The 17,156-nt window shown below is 43.5% G+C and overlaps 1 protein-coding gene across 2 annotated transcripts in view; it reads right to left on the bottom strand.

Annotated features, from left to right (window-relative positions):
• The window catches only part of ezrb (ezrin b), a 49,535-nt gene extending 32,756 nt beyond the window's left edge, over positions 1-16,779 (bottom strand). The window contains exons 1-3 of one of the 2 annotated variants that reach the window (XM_083790019.1): positions 16,693-16,779; positions 15,595-15,725; positions 6,925-7,008 (exon numbers count right to left, since the gene is read on the bottom strand). In XM_083790019.1, coding sequence (XP_083646145.1) covers positions 6,925-7,008; positions 15,595-15,606 — 96 coding nt within the window. In that variant the 5' untranslated portion in view covers positions 15,607-15,725; positions 16,693-16,779. Of the gene's footprint in view, positions 1-6,924; positions 7,009-15,594; positions 15,726-16,628 lie in introns of both variants that reach the window. The other variant, XM_083790018.1, reaches the window with a different exon arrangement.
• Positions 16,780-17,156: the final 377 nt, after the last annotated feature.

Genomic DNA, 17,156 nt, shown 5'->3' with positions numbered 1-17,156 from the left:
CAGACCCGCTACACTGTTCATTTAACTCCTGTGTCCATGTTGGAACACAGACAGAGTAGAGAGGTCAGGGCCAACATACAGACAGAGTAGAGAGGTCAGGGCCAACATACAGACCCGCTGCGGCTACACTGTTCATTTAACTCCGAGAGCGGACAAGTGGAACCATTTTCAGAATTGGAACCAATTGATCCCATTTGTACACTGAGTTAAATTAACATTTACAGTGTAGCATTATGAGATTTTACTGTGTACTTTCTAACTAAGCCTGCAAGCTAAAACTCAACATGTCCCGCTCCATATTTACAGGAGAATCAAGCCCAACTGTATATTTTTGTGACCCTCTGTTTCTGAATATGTATGTTTTTTGTTTTGGCAACCTAGAAAGTAAATAGCCCTGGAAGAAAATCACTTCTTTCCTAGAAGGGACAGCTACATTTTTCCACTGAATGAAACCTCACTCGCCGACCAGAGGCTCTTTAAGACAGAGCTGTGTGTGTGTGTGTGTGTGCGCGCGTGCGCACACATGCTACTGTGTCAGGCTCTTTTAGAATACAGCTCTGCCAAATTCCCCACCCAGTCACCAGGTGGGGTGCTAAGTTGCCTGGGTGAATTTTGAGTCAACATACAGTACAGGCATTTGGCTGGACCAAGCCCATTCTATCTGATAAGCTCCGGCCAAGGTTAAAATTAAAATCAAACACCCCCTCTTAGTGACCGACACTCAATATGTGTCCGGCTAGACAGTGGGTGCACAACAGATGAATGGCTTGGATTCAGGGAGCTTTTTTTTTGTTGCTTTTTCTTCGGGAAAACGTTTTTTTTTCTTCTATTTATTTAGCGCAACGACGAGCACTAGCAGGCTTGAAATGAGAGAGCACTTCTGCCGGGATCTCACCTGTAACGAAACTCCAACGGCATCGCAACACAATCGACCCTTTCATGGCGACTTTGCTTTGGGATCCACAGGGAGAGAGTCAAAGAGTGAGACTCTAAAAAGATATCTTAGTGAAGGATTGTTGTTCACCAAAAGTAACCATTTCCTGTCCTTCCTGATATTTTTACAGAGGGAAACATTTACTTGATCAGACAGCTTTGATGAAATAGTCTGTAATAAGTCGTGTAAGTAGTTCCATCCCCGCAACAAATCGTTGCAAGATCTAACCTGAAAACTATAGCGAGATAGGCTTGGTAAACGTTCAGGTATTGGTCTGTAGATAAAATCTAATGGAACAGCTTTATTGTCAAGGAGAGACGGCCTACAGACTGTGTATTGAAGCTCTGTGACAGTGCCTCATTTGAACCCGAGAGTTATGAGCCGGCGTGCCAGTCTACTCTGTTCCGCCAATGATTAAACAAAAAGGTAAACATTTACAGTCAAGTTTCCGATGCTCAATTTGAGAGATTCAGTGATATTGCGAGAAGCATGGTAGTCACAGGCCCGTGGGGGGGGGAAGGTCAAAGTTTGGGCTTCCGCCGGGTCCCATGTGATGCGGTGCATGCCATCTCTACGTACTGACGAAGCCTGCGGGCCGGGTCTCAGAAAGCAGTCTGACTGAGAGTGAAACTTTCTCTGCGGATTTTTTTTTTTTTTACAAGATCCGTGGGCTCTGTGGTGCGAGAGAGGAATGCCACCGCATGGAAACGGCATTACTCACTGCATCTGAGTAACGAGGGCTTTCTCTTTGAGCGGAGGAGGGAAAGGGAGGGGCATTTCCAGACGGGGCCCCAAACGGAGACAGACGCCCACAGACTAAAGGGAGAGGGGAGGGAGGGAGGGTAGGTACTGGCCCAAAGGAAATGGACCCATTACCGTAAGACCACTCGTTTATTGTGTAAAGACCACTGAAGGGAGACATTCTGATGAAACGCCGGTGGGCCGCTATTTTTAAACACATTTCCAACCACATGAACCCTAGTGTCCCTGTTTTGGGCATGTGATTGTAGGCGTAAATGAGCCCAAAATAACTTGGGCATATAATAAGCTGAGTTCATACATGCCGTACGGCGGTGCTACGCAGGTGTCGAGGCTTAAGTGGGTTAATACTTTATACTGTGTATGTACAATTAGTATCAAAAGAATAATTTGTACATTGAAACTATAGGATACCAGGTAAACAATGTCTAAATACAATCCAAATGACACCTTATGGTAAAAAAACAAAACAAGCCAACGTAACACACACACGAGAACAAATGACCGGGGTAAGTCTGCATGGTTGTCAAATTAATTAATTAATGTATAATTAATATGGCACACAGTCAATAATGATCACATGCATTTTGATGATGTCAGTAAAGGCTGTGAACGACCCGTGTTGCAAACTCTGTTGCACATGGCTAAATGAGAGGCAAGACAGCAGACGGGCAGATGGAAGTGGAGCGGGGCGAGAGAGAGAAGAAGAGTGTGTGTAGGGGAGTGGCAGCCAGCGTCGGGGACTAAGCCTGTGATCAGAGCTGACCACAGGGGCCACGCCAGGCCTCTCGCCATGTGCCTGGGAATGAGCTCACCGTTGTTACTCAGCATTTCCACTGAACCGCTGTGTTTGCACGCACGTGTGTGTGTTCACGCGTGACTGTCTTTCTCAGCAGGCTGCTGATGCAGGCAAGACCGATTCTAAAAAGGTCTTCCAAATCATTAAAAAGATCTGAAAAATGCACATTGCTATATCAGTGGTTCTCAAACCGTTTCATGTCAATGTCTCGAAACATTCTATGCATTTGGCCGCCGGTCCCCCATCTCAAAATATTTTGTTCCAGAGACCACCAGAAGCAAAAAAAAAAGAATTTTATATATATATATTTATTTTAATAGCCAAAGTATGGTATAATGATGGTTAAAATGATTGTGACACTTTAACTACTTTTTCCTGGGGACCCCCCTAAAAATAACTGCCTTCCCGGTTTAACTGTCTGGGTTAAAGTAAATCATGTCAGTGACGACAGGCGTTGGGGACTGACCACTGTCACACAGAGCTAGACTTCAACTGAATTACTCAGCGCTGCCGCAGCTTCTGATAACAACACACAGCTATAACTGGACTTCAGCCACACTATTTGCCTAATGTTTGAATAGCTCAGTATACCGTTGTCTTGTCCCTCCACACCAATACAGGGGGAAAGGAGGAAGCCCTTTCTGGAACAGCGGCATATCGAGTGGGACGGTTGGGGGAAATCCACTGACACTAAATATACAGTCCTGCCAAAGTATAACAAATCTGTGTCATTTCCTCTCTTTTTTTTAAGTTTCCCAATACAAAGTCTAATAACCGCATTAGCCTTCCTTCCTGTCTGATCTCCGGCTCTCGACAGGAAGTTAGGAACATTAAGAAGACCAAAGAGCTGGTGATTGATGCCAGGCGGAGCAAGGGGATGACCCCAGTACCCATCACCTTCCAGGGGGAAGAGGTAGACAAAACTAGCTACTAGCAATGTTTTATCAGTCTGTTGTATCCAGCATTCCGTTTTATGCAGTGGCATGCTGGGGGGCATCAAGGCCTGGGAGCTCAACAAGCTCAATAAGATCATTAAGAAGGCCAGCTCTGTTGTTGGCCTCCGAATGGAGTGCAGTCAGTCGCGGAGAGGAGGATCAGGGACAAACTTAACTCCATGCTGGCAAATCCCTCCCATCCATTTTATGTCATGCTGCAGGATAGGGTGAGCACCTTCAGTCGAAGGCTCACCTTCCGCCCCAAGAATGCATACAGAGCAGAACAGACTCTTTCATGCCAACTGCCATCAGACTCTATAAAGCAACTGCATAAGAACTGTCTCCCCCAATGCATATGGTTCTATGGTGGTCCTGGTCTTGTGTGTTCATGTCCACCTGTGTCTGTTGTTTTTCTGTTTATCTAGTAGTTTGATTTATGTGTCACATTATACTGCTGTAATGCTTAATTTCCCTTCAGGGATTAATTAAGTACATCTTATCTCAAGGTGTGTGCGGTTGGAGAACAAATCTCATATGTTTTTAACATTCAACGTGCGGAGCGCCGTGAGTCCAACAATTGTCTACTTTGGTGGTGGACAAACCGACCATGCGGAGAAAAGTTTTCATGATATTGTTAGGCCAGCCCCTATATTGTCCAAAAGGTACACCACTTCATGACACAGTGACCCATGACCCACCCCCCACTGAAAACAAGTACATCAATAAGAAAGCCGACATCAAATAACTTTTAAGCTGTAGCACTGCTTGATGATGATTATTATTATCGTGTTCATGTACTTGACGTTCCACACTGGCAGAACTCTCTGTTCTTAGCCAGAGCTTCAGAAGTGTATGAATCCCTTGATGTACTGTCACCACCATACCTGACCTACATGAAGGAGCTTTTTGAAAAACGAGTTCTACAGGAAGTGGATAAAACAATGCCTTTCCTCTCGCAGTGCTGGAAATAGAGATGCACAGAGAGGCTCTCACTAAACCTGCCAAAAGCCATATACATTTTCTACGCATTTTAAAACGGACACGGTTATCCGCAAACACTTCCAAGAAGACTACATACAAATAAGCTCCAAGCTCGCCCAACAATATAGGATCACTATAATTCCAAGTCCAACAGCAAATGACAATGACCTCTTCTAGTGGCAATAAAAAAAAACTAACATTTCGACACTCGGCTGGGCACACATGGAAGCCGTTTTTGACGCGTTCAAATAATCAAATGTCCAGACTTCAAACTGCTGTTGGGTGTGGTTCCCATTTATTCAATGTAACAGGAATTGCAAGGTTGTTAATGCGAAATAAATGAACGGTAAAAACTGTGTGCCCATAGATACCATGACATCATTACCTGTCCTGTTGCACCCGTGTCCCTTATGCCAATCACTGAGAGACACAGTGAACTGAGCTGGCCCACAACTGGCCAAAGGCACACAGGCAGAATGGCTCCTTCACCTCTAGTAACCTCTGGTAAGTGCTGTGAAAGTTGTGCAGCCTTGTCAGCCAAGTAAAAAGTTCTGTCCAGGTGTGTGTGTGACAATCAATGGATCTCAGTGGATCTACATTGCAGTGATTCTCAAACCTTTTTATTTCAAGGACGCCCAAGTTTGTTATTCATTATGGCCACGGACCCCCATAACTGTGTAAGTGTACACTCTCCGAGTTACAGACCTATATGGGTCCATTTGGCTCTATAACAAGCAGAACTGGCCACAAATATGATTGCCTGGTCCCTGCTGGCCATGATTCACATTTGCCTTTTAGTACGGATGGCTTTCACATTGTAGCGATCCGTATCCGAGTACACTTCAAAGGGTCCCGGGACTACCTCCCCATGGGAATGGTTGGGTGATCCACTCCCGGGAACAATATGCAGCATTCACAGACCACAACATCATAGTGTGAATCTTCCCTAAAGAAACAGTGGGCCGGAGGGATTCCCACCAAAATAGCCAGTCTAGTTAATCACATCCATCCAGTGATGAATTTCCATCTCATCTGCAGAACAGGGTCAGATGACTTTCTGCCCAGCTTCTTATCCTCAGGCCTCAAGTCATCTACAGACTTGACTATATATATATATATACAGTATATAATTGCATCTACCTCCTTGCTGGAGCGGTCTCCTGGCACACTCCTGGCAGTACCCCATGCAAATGTTCCACGATGCTGCAGGGAGAACAGTATTCAAACCTCCCTAAATTCCTATGTCTCTCCCCATTCTGTGCTCCCTCCACTTGCTTCCAGTTGCTGCTTGTATCCACTTCAGAACTCTGGTCATGACCTACTAGTATACAAGGCAGTTAAGGGCACGGCCACCCCCTTACCTTCAGAACATGATACACACCGGCACACTAATGAACAGCTAAAATGGGACGTCTGTCCCAGATGCTAGCTTTGATGTTTTCCTAGTTACTTTGCAACACTTCAGCCGTTGCGTTTTGTCATTTTGATCATTCCATTTACTCTCTTCTCGCACTTTGTAAGCCAATCTTGCAGTTGTCTTAAGAGCGCCTGTTGAATGCCTAAATTGTACCGGTATACCGTCAACTGGATCAACGTTTTCCAGATAAATGCAGCCATCTACATACAAGGCATAATGGTTTAGAAACAGCTATTTGTGTCATATACCAAGGTCTTTACATTAAAGGAGCCTCACACGACAGCAAATTCATAGTTTATCGTTTTTGTACACATGTTGCCCTCTATGAGTGGGCTCAAATGCATGGTTACAATACAACAACCTTCCATTCAGTGAATGAACATAAACATTACTGGGGGAAATCTCTACGTTTGGTCACACCCTTCATGCTGCCCTCAGTAACTCGGCACAGTATAGCTCTCAGTATAGCTGTCTGCTAGCAGCCACCTTGGTTGTTGTGCAACAGTGCTGTGATTTCTCCACTGCCATCGGCCCTCAACATCGCTCCTAATATTCTCAGTCTCGTTAAGCTGACGTCTTTTATCTGAGTCACCTGGAAATAGGCACTTATTTCATGCCAATTATCCGATAAGAACATTTCTGGTCTCAACCACCTCCTCCATTCTATGGGAGATAACCCATCAATGGAAGGATTACATGGAGGAGTGGCCTGGATAGGAGAGACCAAGATCTATCCATCTGTCTCTCTCTCAATCTCTGTGTTAATAAGCATCGACATCAAGCAGTTTATGTCATAGTAAAATTAACACTGAGCAAGATATTAAAATGCCGTTCTGAATGCACAGGTTTGGAGCTAATTTTGTTATGTGAGTTGGTTTTTGTTTCAATGTGTTCTTAATATGGACACACCATAATAAAATGACCTTAGGCGAGTCAAAAAGGTTTCTAACCTGTGTCGCCTTTTTTCTCCCACACAATATTATGAACATATCAAAACTGGCATCAGAAATCAATATAGCAGCAATATGTACCGTCGCATAGTTATAAGCAGATCTACTGTAGCACAATTTTGTGCACCTACAGTGCACATTTTACACACCTGGTCGAAGAGTTGCTTTCCGGTGGTGCTGGGCTGGACGGCAAACTCCAGCTCAGCGTCCATGGTGGTGACGCGCACATTGACCTGCAGAAACACACAAAGAAAATGGTTTAGGGCACAAGGTTCCCAAAACCTTTTCAGCTCAAGACAAACATATGAATTTACATTATGAATTAACACAGAGGCCGATTCTACAAATGTCTTCTAAGAAGTTCTCTTCTTTCAAGATGACCAAAAGTGTTCAAAAGTGGCAGATGTACAAGCTCGCAGCGCGGCATAATTTTCAGATTGTTTTGGCCGTGTGTGCTTTTTTACCCCATTCTTTCCCCCCAAATTATTCACTGCTGTTCACCTGCCAACACGCCCTGCTGGACCCGTAGGAGTACATACATGTAGTGACAAATATCACCCTCCCTGGCCGGATTACCTCCCCCCGAACACACGGGCCAATGTGATCGTATAGAGTAGATGCTCAACAAAGTTGGACGCACCGTGGTAGATTCGAACCCCCATAGATATATCCGTTTGTATTTTTGTCGTTGGTATGAAGATTACGACCCATACGGATTACAGAGAGGTAACACCAAATGGGGTCACAAGTCTCATCATGAGTCACAGCTGACCCCATGTTTGGGAAATACTACTGTAAGTCTACCCAGCGAAGACAGTTAAGCATGCCCAGCAGAGCTGGGAGTTTGGGGAAGGGGGCGTATTTGCAGAGTAAACATACAGGACCCTGTGTTTCCCCGGGTTCTCATATACAGACAGGGGGAAGGGAATTCAGCTGCGAATTCCTGGGGCATATTTAGCTCAAAAATATTTAGTTTTTTGGAATCGCTTTCAAAGCGATTCCAAAAAACTAAATATTATATTCAAGAAAAATACGCACATTATCAACGTGTCCATTACCCAAGAAACAGGATGACACACACACACGTGCGCCCCTTCCCTCTTTTTGAGCGTGTGTGTGTGTGTGTGTGTGTGTGTGTGTGTGTGTGTGTGTGTGTTATTTTCACCAAATTTTCTGAACACAATGCCAAGCGCCTGTGGAATTTGCGGGGGTTTCGAACGAGAGAAGAAAAAAAAGAGAGCAGCCCCCGGGGGTATTGACTCAAGTTATTAGTGCCCAACGAAAACCATATAAAGAACTGTGTGGACACAGGCGTGCAGGGGAAGAAAGACAGCTTAACACAGCAGCCTGGGAGATCTCTCATCTCCTGGCCATTGTGAGCGCCACTGTGAGCTCAGAGTCCCAACCAACTCAATGACGCCCAGTGGGAAAGACCAGTGTACGGGGCTTCAACACACTAGAACCCGGCCGATATATCAGCCATTGCTTGACCCTTTTTTTTTTACAATATCTGTATCTGCAATTATGCAGGCGATGTGTCCCGATGTGTTTTCTAACAGTTTTCTACAGTTTTCTAACGTTAAGTTATTGTACAGTAGGTTAAAGTGGTTGAATAAAATAAAGATAGCCTGATGAAGCTCGTATAGACCGAAATGTTGTGATTTCCCATTAAAGCCTTCAACTGTAGACAGTTTTGAAGACAGTGTGCAGGACCTTTTGTCTTGTGTCAGACTATCGTTTGGTCTTCTCCTACGCCTTTGTAGGTGTGCAAGAGACTCATTTTAGTACCGGTAGTTGAATAAAATAAAGATCAGTTCATGCGTTATTTTAATCATGGTTTGCTTATCTTCTCAAAAAGAAACTATAGTCAAGTCCCGTTTTGACAACATATGGGTAAAAAAACATAGGTAATGTTGCAATGGCCTAGGACTCTCCGAGATGGGGATGGCGCCCAACGATCTGGCATGATGGGTTGGTTGGGCTCTAACTGGGAGTGGAACAAAGTGAATGACGCCCACTGGAAAAGGCCAACGTCTGGGCAGCCTGGCCTGGTGACTCACAGCCCCCCTCCACCTCCCCCCCGCTTCCTAGAAACAGACCCACTGACGAAAGAAGCCAGCTCAGCTTCAGCAGACAGAGCAAAGTCAATGACAACATTGAATGGAAAGTTCGGCCGTTATTATGAGAGAAACGTGGGCTCGCGAGCAGATGTTTTAGCCCAGAGGGGTTTTCAAAGTGAGGTCTGGTGAACCCTGAGGGGCTCCCCCTCAAATTTGGAATTACTACAAACAAAACAATGTATGATTGACTATTCTAATGAGCAGCAGAATTTATTGAACCCCCCCCCCCCAATTCCTGCGGATTGAACTGCATTGCAAGTGCCCCGTCTCTCTACGGTCCCGTCTAGCCTAAATTAAACAAATCAAAGAAATATAGGAAATCAAAACTGTGGCAATCAAAACTGATCATAAGACAGAGTGAGAGGCACTGCTAATGGGAAAAAGCATCTCAGAGGGAAGCAGAGAGAGAGAGAGTTAGTGTGTGAGAGAGAGAGATCTATCCATTTACACAGCAAAACAAAGCTCTCCTTTTAGATGTGGGTCCACAGCAGTCTTTCTGCAGCCTCCGTCTGCATTCTAATGGACTCAAGAGATTTAACAGCCACACCGAACAGAGAACAGTTACGGCGTAGAACGAGACGAAGCTCGTCCATAAAGGCCGATTCCATGGATCAGACTCAGACCAGATCAGCTGGAAAAGATGCAGTGGGACATTTCTCTCAACATCGAGGTCTATATTTACACCGATTATAGAAGAAAAACACGCCCCTGACCAGCGTGGGTCGGAACATTTGAGTGTGCAGAGTGCAGACGCAAACCTAGCTGACTGAGTGATATGTGATCTCAAGAGTTTTAGTCCTCTGATGGGACGGTATAACTCGAGCAGACGTAGAATACGCACATCGACAGGCTGGGTGCTGGGCTAAAAGAAACTTCAGTAGATTGGATGGAGCCCGCACACCACAGGTAATAGCAAGACGTTCTTTATTTAAATACTGACAATGTTTCGATCTATTTGATCTTCATCAGGTCATGTGAACATACACACAAGTTTGTACTTTTATAATAAGGGAGTGCCCCCATTACCCAATCAAAACACCACATTTTGGTGCCCCTCCCATCACTACAGGTGTGACACGTCAACCCTGAGTGAGTAGTAGTTTTAGTGCACTAATTAAAAACATTTTAAAACCATTTAAAAAAAACATACATGTATGTCTATACTCAAATTATCGGTACATCAACTAAAGATCCCACATGTCCTATCTACTAGGTATGTGGGCTTAATTTACATTTCCAATGTTATTCCTTTTTGTTGCATATATAACTCACAATATAACTCACAATAAACTAACCTAGCTGACTGAGTGATATGTGATCTCAGAGTTTTAGTCCTCTGATGGGACGGTATAACTCACAATAAACTCAGGCCCCCCATTCAGAGCCGTAAAGACAACATGACACATAGGCTAAAAATATGCCAGGCAGGCAAAGGGACACAGCGTTCCACAATGGGGAAGCCGTAGTCAGAGGAACGCAAGGGTTATTTATAATATGGATATTAACAATATAAAAGTCCTTCTACTCTACAGGATTGACGGTTGAGAAATCTAGCAGTGATTGTTTTTCCAACCTGGCATCCTTACTTTGGACAAGTCATTAGCCGGGGGCAGCGAAAATGCAGTTTCAAAACATTGGCAAAAATTGTCAAATTCATTCAAACACACTTAATTTGCAAGACGACACTATTGTACACTGAAGTGTAAAATAAGTCTTGAGACGGCTCACGGAGCTGGGCAGATGGAGCAGACGGCCTGATTATTTATTACAAAGTGTTGTGTTTTGACTTTGAGAGCCGTTGCTGTCCAGAGAGACCACACTACAAGAATTACTACTAGTATTTTATTAACCCTTTTTGAAAAAAGAACAGGGGACTGAACTTTATTAAAGAAGAGCAGTGTGGATCAGTTCAGTCCTATGGTAACAAGTATGGTACCTTCTCCCTGAAAAGGCTCTTTCATGCCAAGAACAGTGCTGCTGCTAGGCGTCACAGTTTGTCCTGTTAACCCTTCAACCTCCATCCCCGGTGAGGTTTAAAGCCTGATCCATACTTCATGTAATCATGGTGTCATGTGCCAAATATTGCCGATTCACAAGCTCACGTGTCGCGGAAAGCACGACGCGTTGTGATCTTGCGATTAGTCTTTTTGACGCGCGACACTGCCGTACCAAAGAGCCTAAATTAGGCATAAACGGCCTGCTCAGGTTATGTATTAAAAAATAGAAAACGAGATGGCCATCATCTGACCACCGCGGTAGTTAAACTCTCAATGGGTTGCACTTGCATTCTTCAGTGGAGAGTGTTCAATATTTAACCCTGTGCATGGTTTGCATGGCTTTACAAGTCTTTTTTGCGGCAGGGGGGGGGGGGGGGGAGTGTAGCCATGGACACTGCTGAAATGCACACAGAGAAATAATACCGGAGCTATAAAGCACCCACTACAGCAGTGGTTCCCAAACTTTTTCGTGTCAAGGACCCCGAAAGCAACATTTATTAGGCTATGGACCCCCCATTTGAAAACATATGCCAGTGACCCCGATAATGAAGGGTTTTTACGGCTCTAGCAGTGATTCCGAAACCCATTATATCATGAATGCATACATCCTTCTACACAGAACGAAATATTAAGTTGCAACTTGCAATGAAAGCGACACAATTAGATTTTTCATCATGGATAAAAGGATCATAAAGGACCTGTAGGAGGCCTTAAAGGAGCACTTCACCCATGTATCTTCAATGTTGGTCCTCAGCTCACTAATGTTCATTATAAAATTCCATTGGTAGTTCACAATGACATCATCGGTAGGTAGATTTGGCCATTAAAAGAAAACATTCCATTGAAGCAAGAACAATGGCTTCTATTTCAGCATGCTACTTTTCCAGGAAGACAAAGACTGTAGTTTCTATTAGCTTGGAATCCCCATTGATGATGTCACTGGTAGGCATCAGGGAGGTTTCTGAACTGTCCACAACCACAGACCGAGTAGACAGATATTGCACCATCTTCTAATGAGCATTAGTGAGGACTGGAGGACCAATTATATGTAAATAACGTTGAATATGGGTGAAATACTCCTGTAACTATAGGAATTGGTATGATGCAAAGCATTCGCCGGCGACAAATACACAGCCTAAGAGGTTACACATGAAAGAGGAAGAGCGTTACTTTATCGCCACAACATTCCGAGCCACACATTCCACCAACATTCTCCTTAAAGAGTCTGTGAAATGGTGATGAAATGATTGGTATAAGACTGAACCTCCTGTGGGCGTGGCCACACATCATTCAATTCATATCAATTATTGAGAGGAACAAACAGAAACAATGGAAGTGGACATGGAGCGGAAACACCCATACATGTTGGTCGCGGCCACGCCTGACGTGGTTTCTATGCGTGGGCCCTGTGACCAACAGGGAAACAGGATTCTGGGAGAGCCAAGGAGTTCCGTAGGTTTCCTGCATGACAATGTGTCATTCAGATATGTGAAACGTGAGTCACACAAGCCACACAAGATCCTTGTCGACTCCTTGAGTGTGGCCCGGCCTTCTCTCCCCTGGGATCTATGTGGTTCCCTCTGAAGCCATTGCATTTAAAACATGCAGTTGGAAGTTTGAAAACATGGCAAAAAGGAGCTGGTGCCTGTACTTTGTTGACAGGCACCAGCGGTATAGAGGCCCCCAGGGCTCTATACTTATAGTCGCCCCCTGCTTTTTGTCCCTCACTCCCTATACAACCAAACGCCTTGGCTAAAAAAGATAATATGATATAAAGATAAATAATTCAGTTCCAAGTACACAGATGAGCTTGTAGATCTGCCATTTCCACAGAATGTTCACGTATTATGACATGCCCACTTTGCCCAGTAGAGGTACCGTATGGGTCCATGTGGTTAAATTGTTGTGTGGTACATGCTCCCACGGTCTGTTTGACATTTGTTTTGATATTGTATTTCTCATATTCTCAATTAAAATATAACTACAACTTTGTGGGAAGCTTGCACTAAAGAATTCCACCCTCTCATTCATACCTAGTGAAAACATGCAACATTAAACTGAAGTTTCCACATTTGAGTCAATTCAAGACATTTTTGAATGCCACTCAAGTAGATTCTTTCCTCAAAATAGTGGATGTGTTTAAATATATAATATGTGACAGTCAGGATGTATCCTACCGAATGAACAGATGGATGCTTCAGAGTTCAGACCTGTCAAACTGTATTCAAGATTACAGATATTTAATTAATAGTACAGCTCTTATAGTTCATTCAAGATCTCAAATTAACCACTTAAACCCTACACACTTCATTGACCGGAGTACCCCAGGGTTCTATACTAGGCCCCCTTTGTTTTCACTCTAGCTTACAAATAAATCTTTAGTAACTAGAAAAACGTTTCCAGGAGTAGCAGATTCCCTGCCATGTCACTGTCACAAACTACTGCTCTAGAAAGCCCATCAAGTTAGGAAAGCTGTCACTGCCAAAACATAAACCCATATTTATAGACCAAAACCAACTCTAAGAATAGGCCTCCGTGTTGTGGGGATTACTGGGAGAAGCGTACAAAGATAAATGGTAAAGTATTTTATTAAATCTCTTTTTTCATGCCATTTTCAATCAAGCCAGCTATATTAGTTCACATTACGGACTGCTGCTAACCAGTGCTAATGTCTCCTTGATAGCATGGAAAAGAAAACAGTCTGCCATTATCACTAAAAAAGGCAGAGTTTTTGTGTCTACCGGAGGAGTATTTTATTTGCGGCGGTGCTATCAGACGATGGCGTCATTTCCACAGTGACACTCATGACAACCCCGGGGGCCATTCTAAACAAACCAACAACACACAGTTTATGATGCCGTCTGTGTCTGGGACATAGGAGCGCGGTGTGCTAATGCGATGCACAATGCGGTGCACTGTTCAACAACAGTCCCGCGTCACTCGGTCACTCTTGCTGTTCATTATGGCGCTTTGGCTATATCATGTACTTACTAACATCGGAGACACACTGCTGTCACAAAATGAGTTTTCAGTTCACTGTGTGGACTGACTCACTGGACACACATCCACTTCAAGCTGAATTCCATGATGGATGGTCTTTAAAATGTCATTACTGGAAGCAATGTGCCTACTTAAAGTTTCCCCTAACAGTGAACAGAGGGAGGAAAGGAGGCTAGGGAGACGCAGAGTGTACATTAATGCTCTTGCACTCCCGCTTACGTTGAAACCTTGCATCTCCATATTTCAACTTTTCAAGTTATTTAGTAAAATAATGCCCAACATCATCATAATATATATAATATCTACAGTGTCACACAAAAGTAGAGCTTGTGACTAAATATCTACATTAGATCCATTGGAACCCCACCCATTCCTGAAATGTTACAGTTTTGAATATAAGGTTTCCACTTCCAGCCTAAAAGAAATGATATGATAAAATCCAACTCCCTGCAAAAGGCCTTCTATTCACCATACATGGACCCTAGCGTCCCTATAGGGCATACTGCCTCTACTGCCTACTGCGACACAAATTAGGCAAAACAAAACAAAGTCAGCAAAGAGGTATAGTAAAGGGGAAGAAAGGAGTGGACCTAGTGCAGAGGTCTGGGGGACTCTCACTCCGGTCAACTAAGTATTTAAGGTATACTGTAAGAGGCTAAGGGGACCTAAATAAATCCCAGTCTTTGCTTCCTCAAAGAGAAAGCAAAACAACTGTTCATTAAAGTCATATAATATTCCAGCTGATAGATCAGTTCCTTCCTGTTCCACCTGACAGATCAGTGTATTCAAGTTCAACACTGTTCCTGCCCCTTTAATTATGACATCACACCAATGCACACCCTTATAAAGAATTCAATGAAGTATATAGAAAGGTCGACTCTACTGTAAAAGCTCTTTTGGACAATACAAGTTTAGAGACACACGACATATAAATCTACATCAATGTCAATTAAATTGTATAAGTCATGATGACATCACAGATTACAGCTTCAGTTCTGTCATTCGATCCTTAAAAAAACACAGGTGACACAGCTACGTATGTGGCATTCCAGTTGTAGACTGGCACCCCACAAATGAGTGTCTTGTCTTTGATGGACACTAAAAAGTATGGAATACATAATAACTGCTAAGTCAATACTGTGTACAATACTGTAGTTTTAGTTCAAGGACCATGGCTTCACAACATTTTCCCTGTTTTATAGGAAGGAGGTAATGTGACGAATCACAGATGATGTCATCTGATGGGCACTGGGGCAGGTCAAGGGAGAGGTTCCACGATGACCAATCGGTATTATGTGGTTCAGAAATGTGACTAAATTAAGCAACACTAAAACATGACCTGGCTCTTTCAGCATCATTGAACCGTTTTGTAAGAAACACTTTTCCCAAATACAAGCCCTATAACATTATAGTATATAGTTCATTTAAATAACTACCACTATACATCTTTTAACCTATGAATGATGTGATAAGAACAGACTGCATTTGCTAACTCAAATAGCCCTCACTTAAAACTCACAGACAAAGGCTAAAATCTCATTTGAATCAAGGCTATGACTCAACTTTCAGATGAAATTTGTTAACTGTGACCCAACATCAATCAACAGACTCAGTAGGCTATAGCGACTAGAGGGGTGGATGAAGCACAGCGGGGTGCCACTGCCAGCAGGCAGTGTATCCTATTCCAAAAATCACTACTTACCGCTTTAGGCATCTTGTGTCCTGGTGCTGGAAGCTCTCAGCAAAACGAGCTTGTAAAAAAAATGTGTCCCCAGATAAAGTTGCTCCCTGCTCCGTCCGTATACAAGCAGGTCTGGTTCTCACAGAGGCGTCCTTGAACAGAGAAAGGAAAAGAAGAGAAACGAGTTTCACCCACTTCAGAAGAAGACTGATACTGAGGGAATAAACACTCCCTTTCAGTTCATATAGAGGAGGCAGCGGCAGCAGACATCATCATCATGATGAATCACTACATCTAGCCTACTTGTCATGATCACTACTGTATCTTAATATGGAACTGCTGGCTGGCTGGGATAGTCTCCACCCATCTGTTTGGGGAAAACGCAAGCGGGCACCGAACAAGACAGACAACAAATATCTGTCGATTTTTTTTTCTTCTAAAAGCGTAAAACGCTACAAACCAAGCTGGTTCACCATTTTATCCTATAGCCTACTCTGTCGTGCGACCTGGACAAGGAAGGCTAGACGTCAGATCTCGCTCACTGGATTAATGTCTTTAGCCTAGCTGCGACTGTTTGATTATTGGGCAGTCCCCGATTATTGCAAGCAAGCAGCTACACAAATTAACACAATGTTGCAAAAATAAAGTTACAAAATGTGTCCAGTAGCAGCTAGGCTAAACATTCACTTGGAAAGAGATAACAGAAGTGTGACTATATCAGCATTATGGTTCGTTTTTAAACTAAACGCGGCAGATTTCCCAAAACCAATATTAAAACAATTCCAAAACGTTGTAATGCTTATTGCTTTATAGACTGAACTGAAAGACAGCCTATGAGGTCAATTAAAATGTCGCATATGGGCTTCTTGCCTTCTATAAAGTCGATATACATTATGCAGAAGCACTTTATCGCAGATCCGTCATGTTGGCTAAGCAGCCACATCCTCACTATAATCCCACACAGACACCTGTTGTGCTGTCTGGGAGATTTGCCTCCTTTGTGAGGAGGCGCGCACAATGCAACAAAGTGCGCAAAAAGTAAACCGAACACGTACAATGTGGTGACGCCGTATGATGGGTCCTCGTTCGTTCGGTGCAATCCGCGGTAGAAAGTCTTACCAGATGATGAAATTAGAACGTCTTCAGTCCTGAAGCCGCAGATCTGAGATTTCCACCCTGACCCTCCTCCCCTGCCGTGTGTGTGGAAGTTGCAGCGTGCGACAATATGGCGGCGCACGCGCTCTGCGCGCATCCACATCCATGAGCCATCCCACATACTGTTGTGTTGTCACCAGTTCCCACCAGTGGTGGAAAGTAACTAGTTACATTACGTAAGTACAATTCTGAGGTACTTTTACTTTACTGGAGTATTTAAAAATGTATACACTTATGTTTTACTTCTACTCCACTGCATTGTAGAGGCAATTATTGTATTTTACTCCACTACAATTATTTGAAAACTTTAGTTAAGTAAATTATGCTTAAAAAACGGTTAAACCTAACCTTATTCCTAACCTTAACCTCGTAAAACTATGCCTAAACCTAAACTTAACCCCAGTAAAACTATGCCTAACCTAACCCTA

The sequence above is a fragment of the Protomyctophum parallelum genome, assembly GCF_964188405.1.
Source record: "Protomyctophum parallelum genome assembly, chromosome: 19".
NCBI lineage: Eukaryota > Metazoa > Chordata > Actinopteri > Myctophiformes > Myctophidae > Protomyctophum > Protomyctophum parallelum.
Note: the sequence above shows the minus strand (reverse complement) of the source record. Positions and strands in the feature narration are given on the sequence as shown.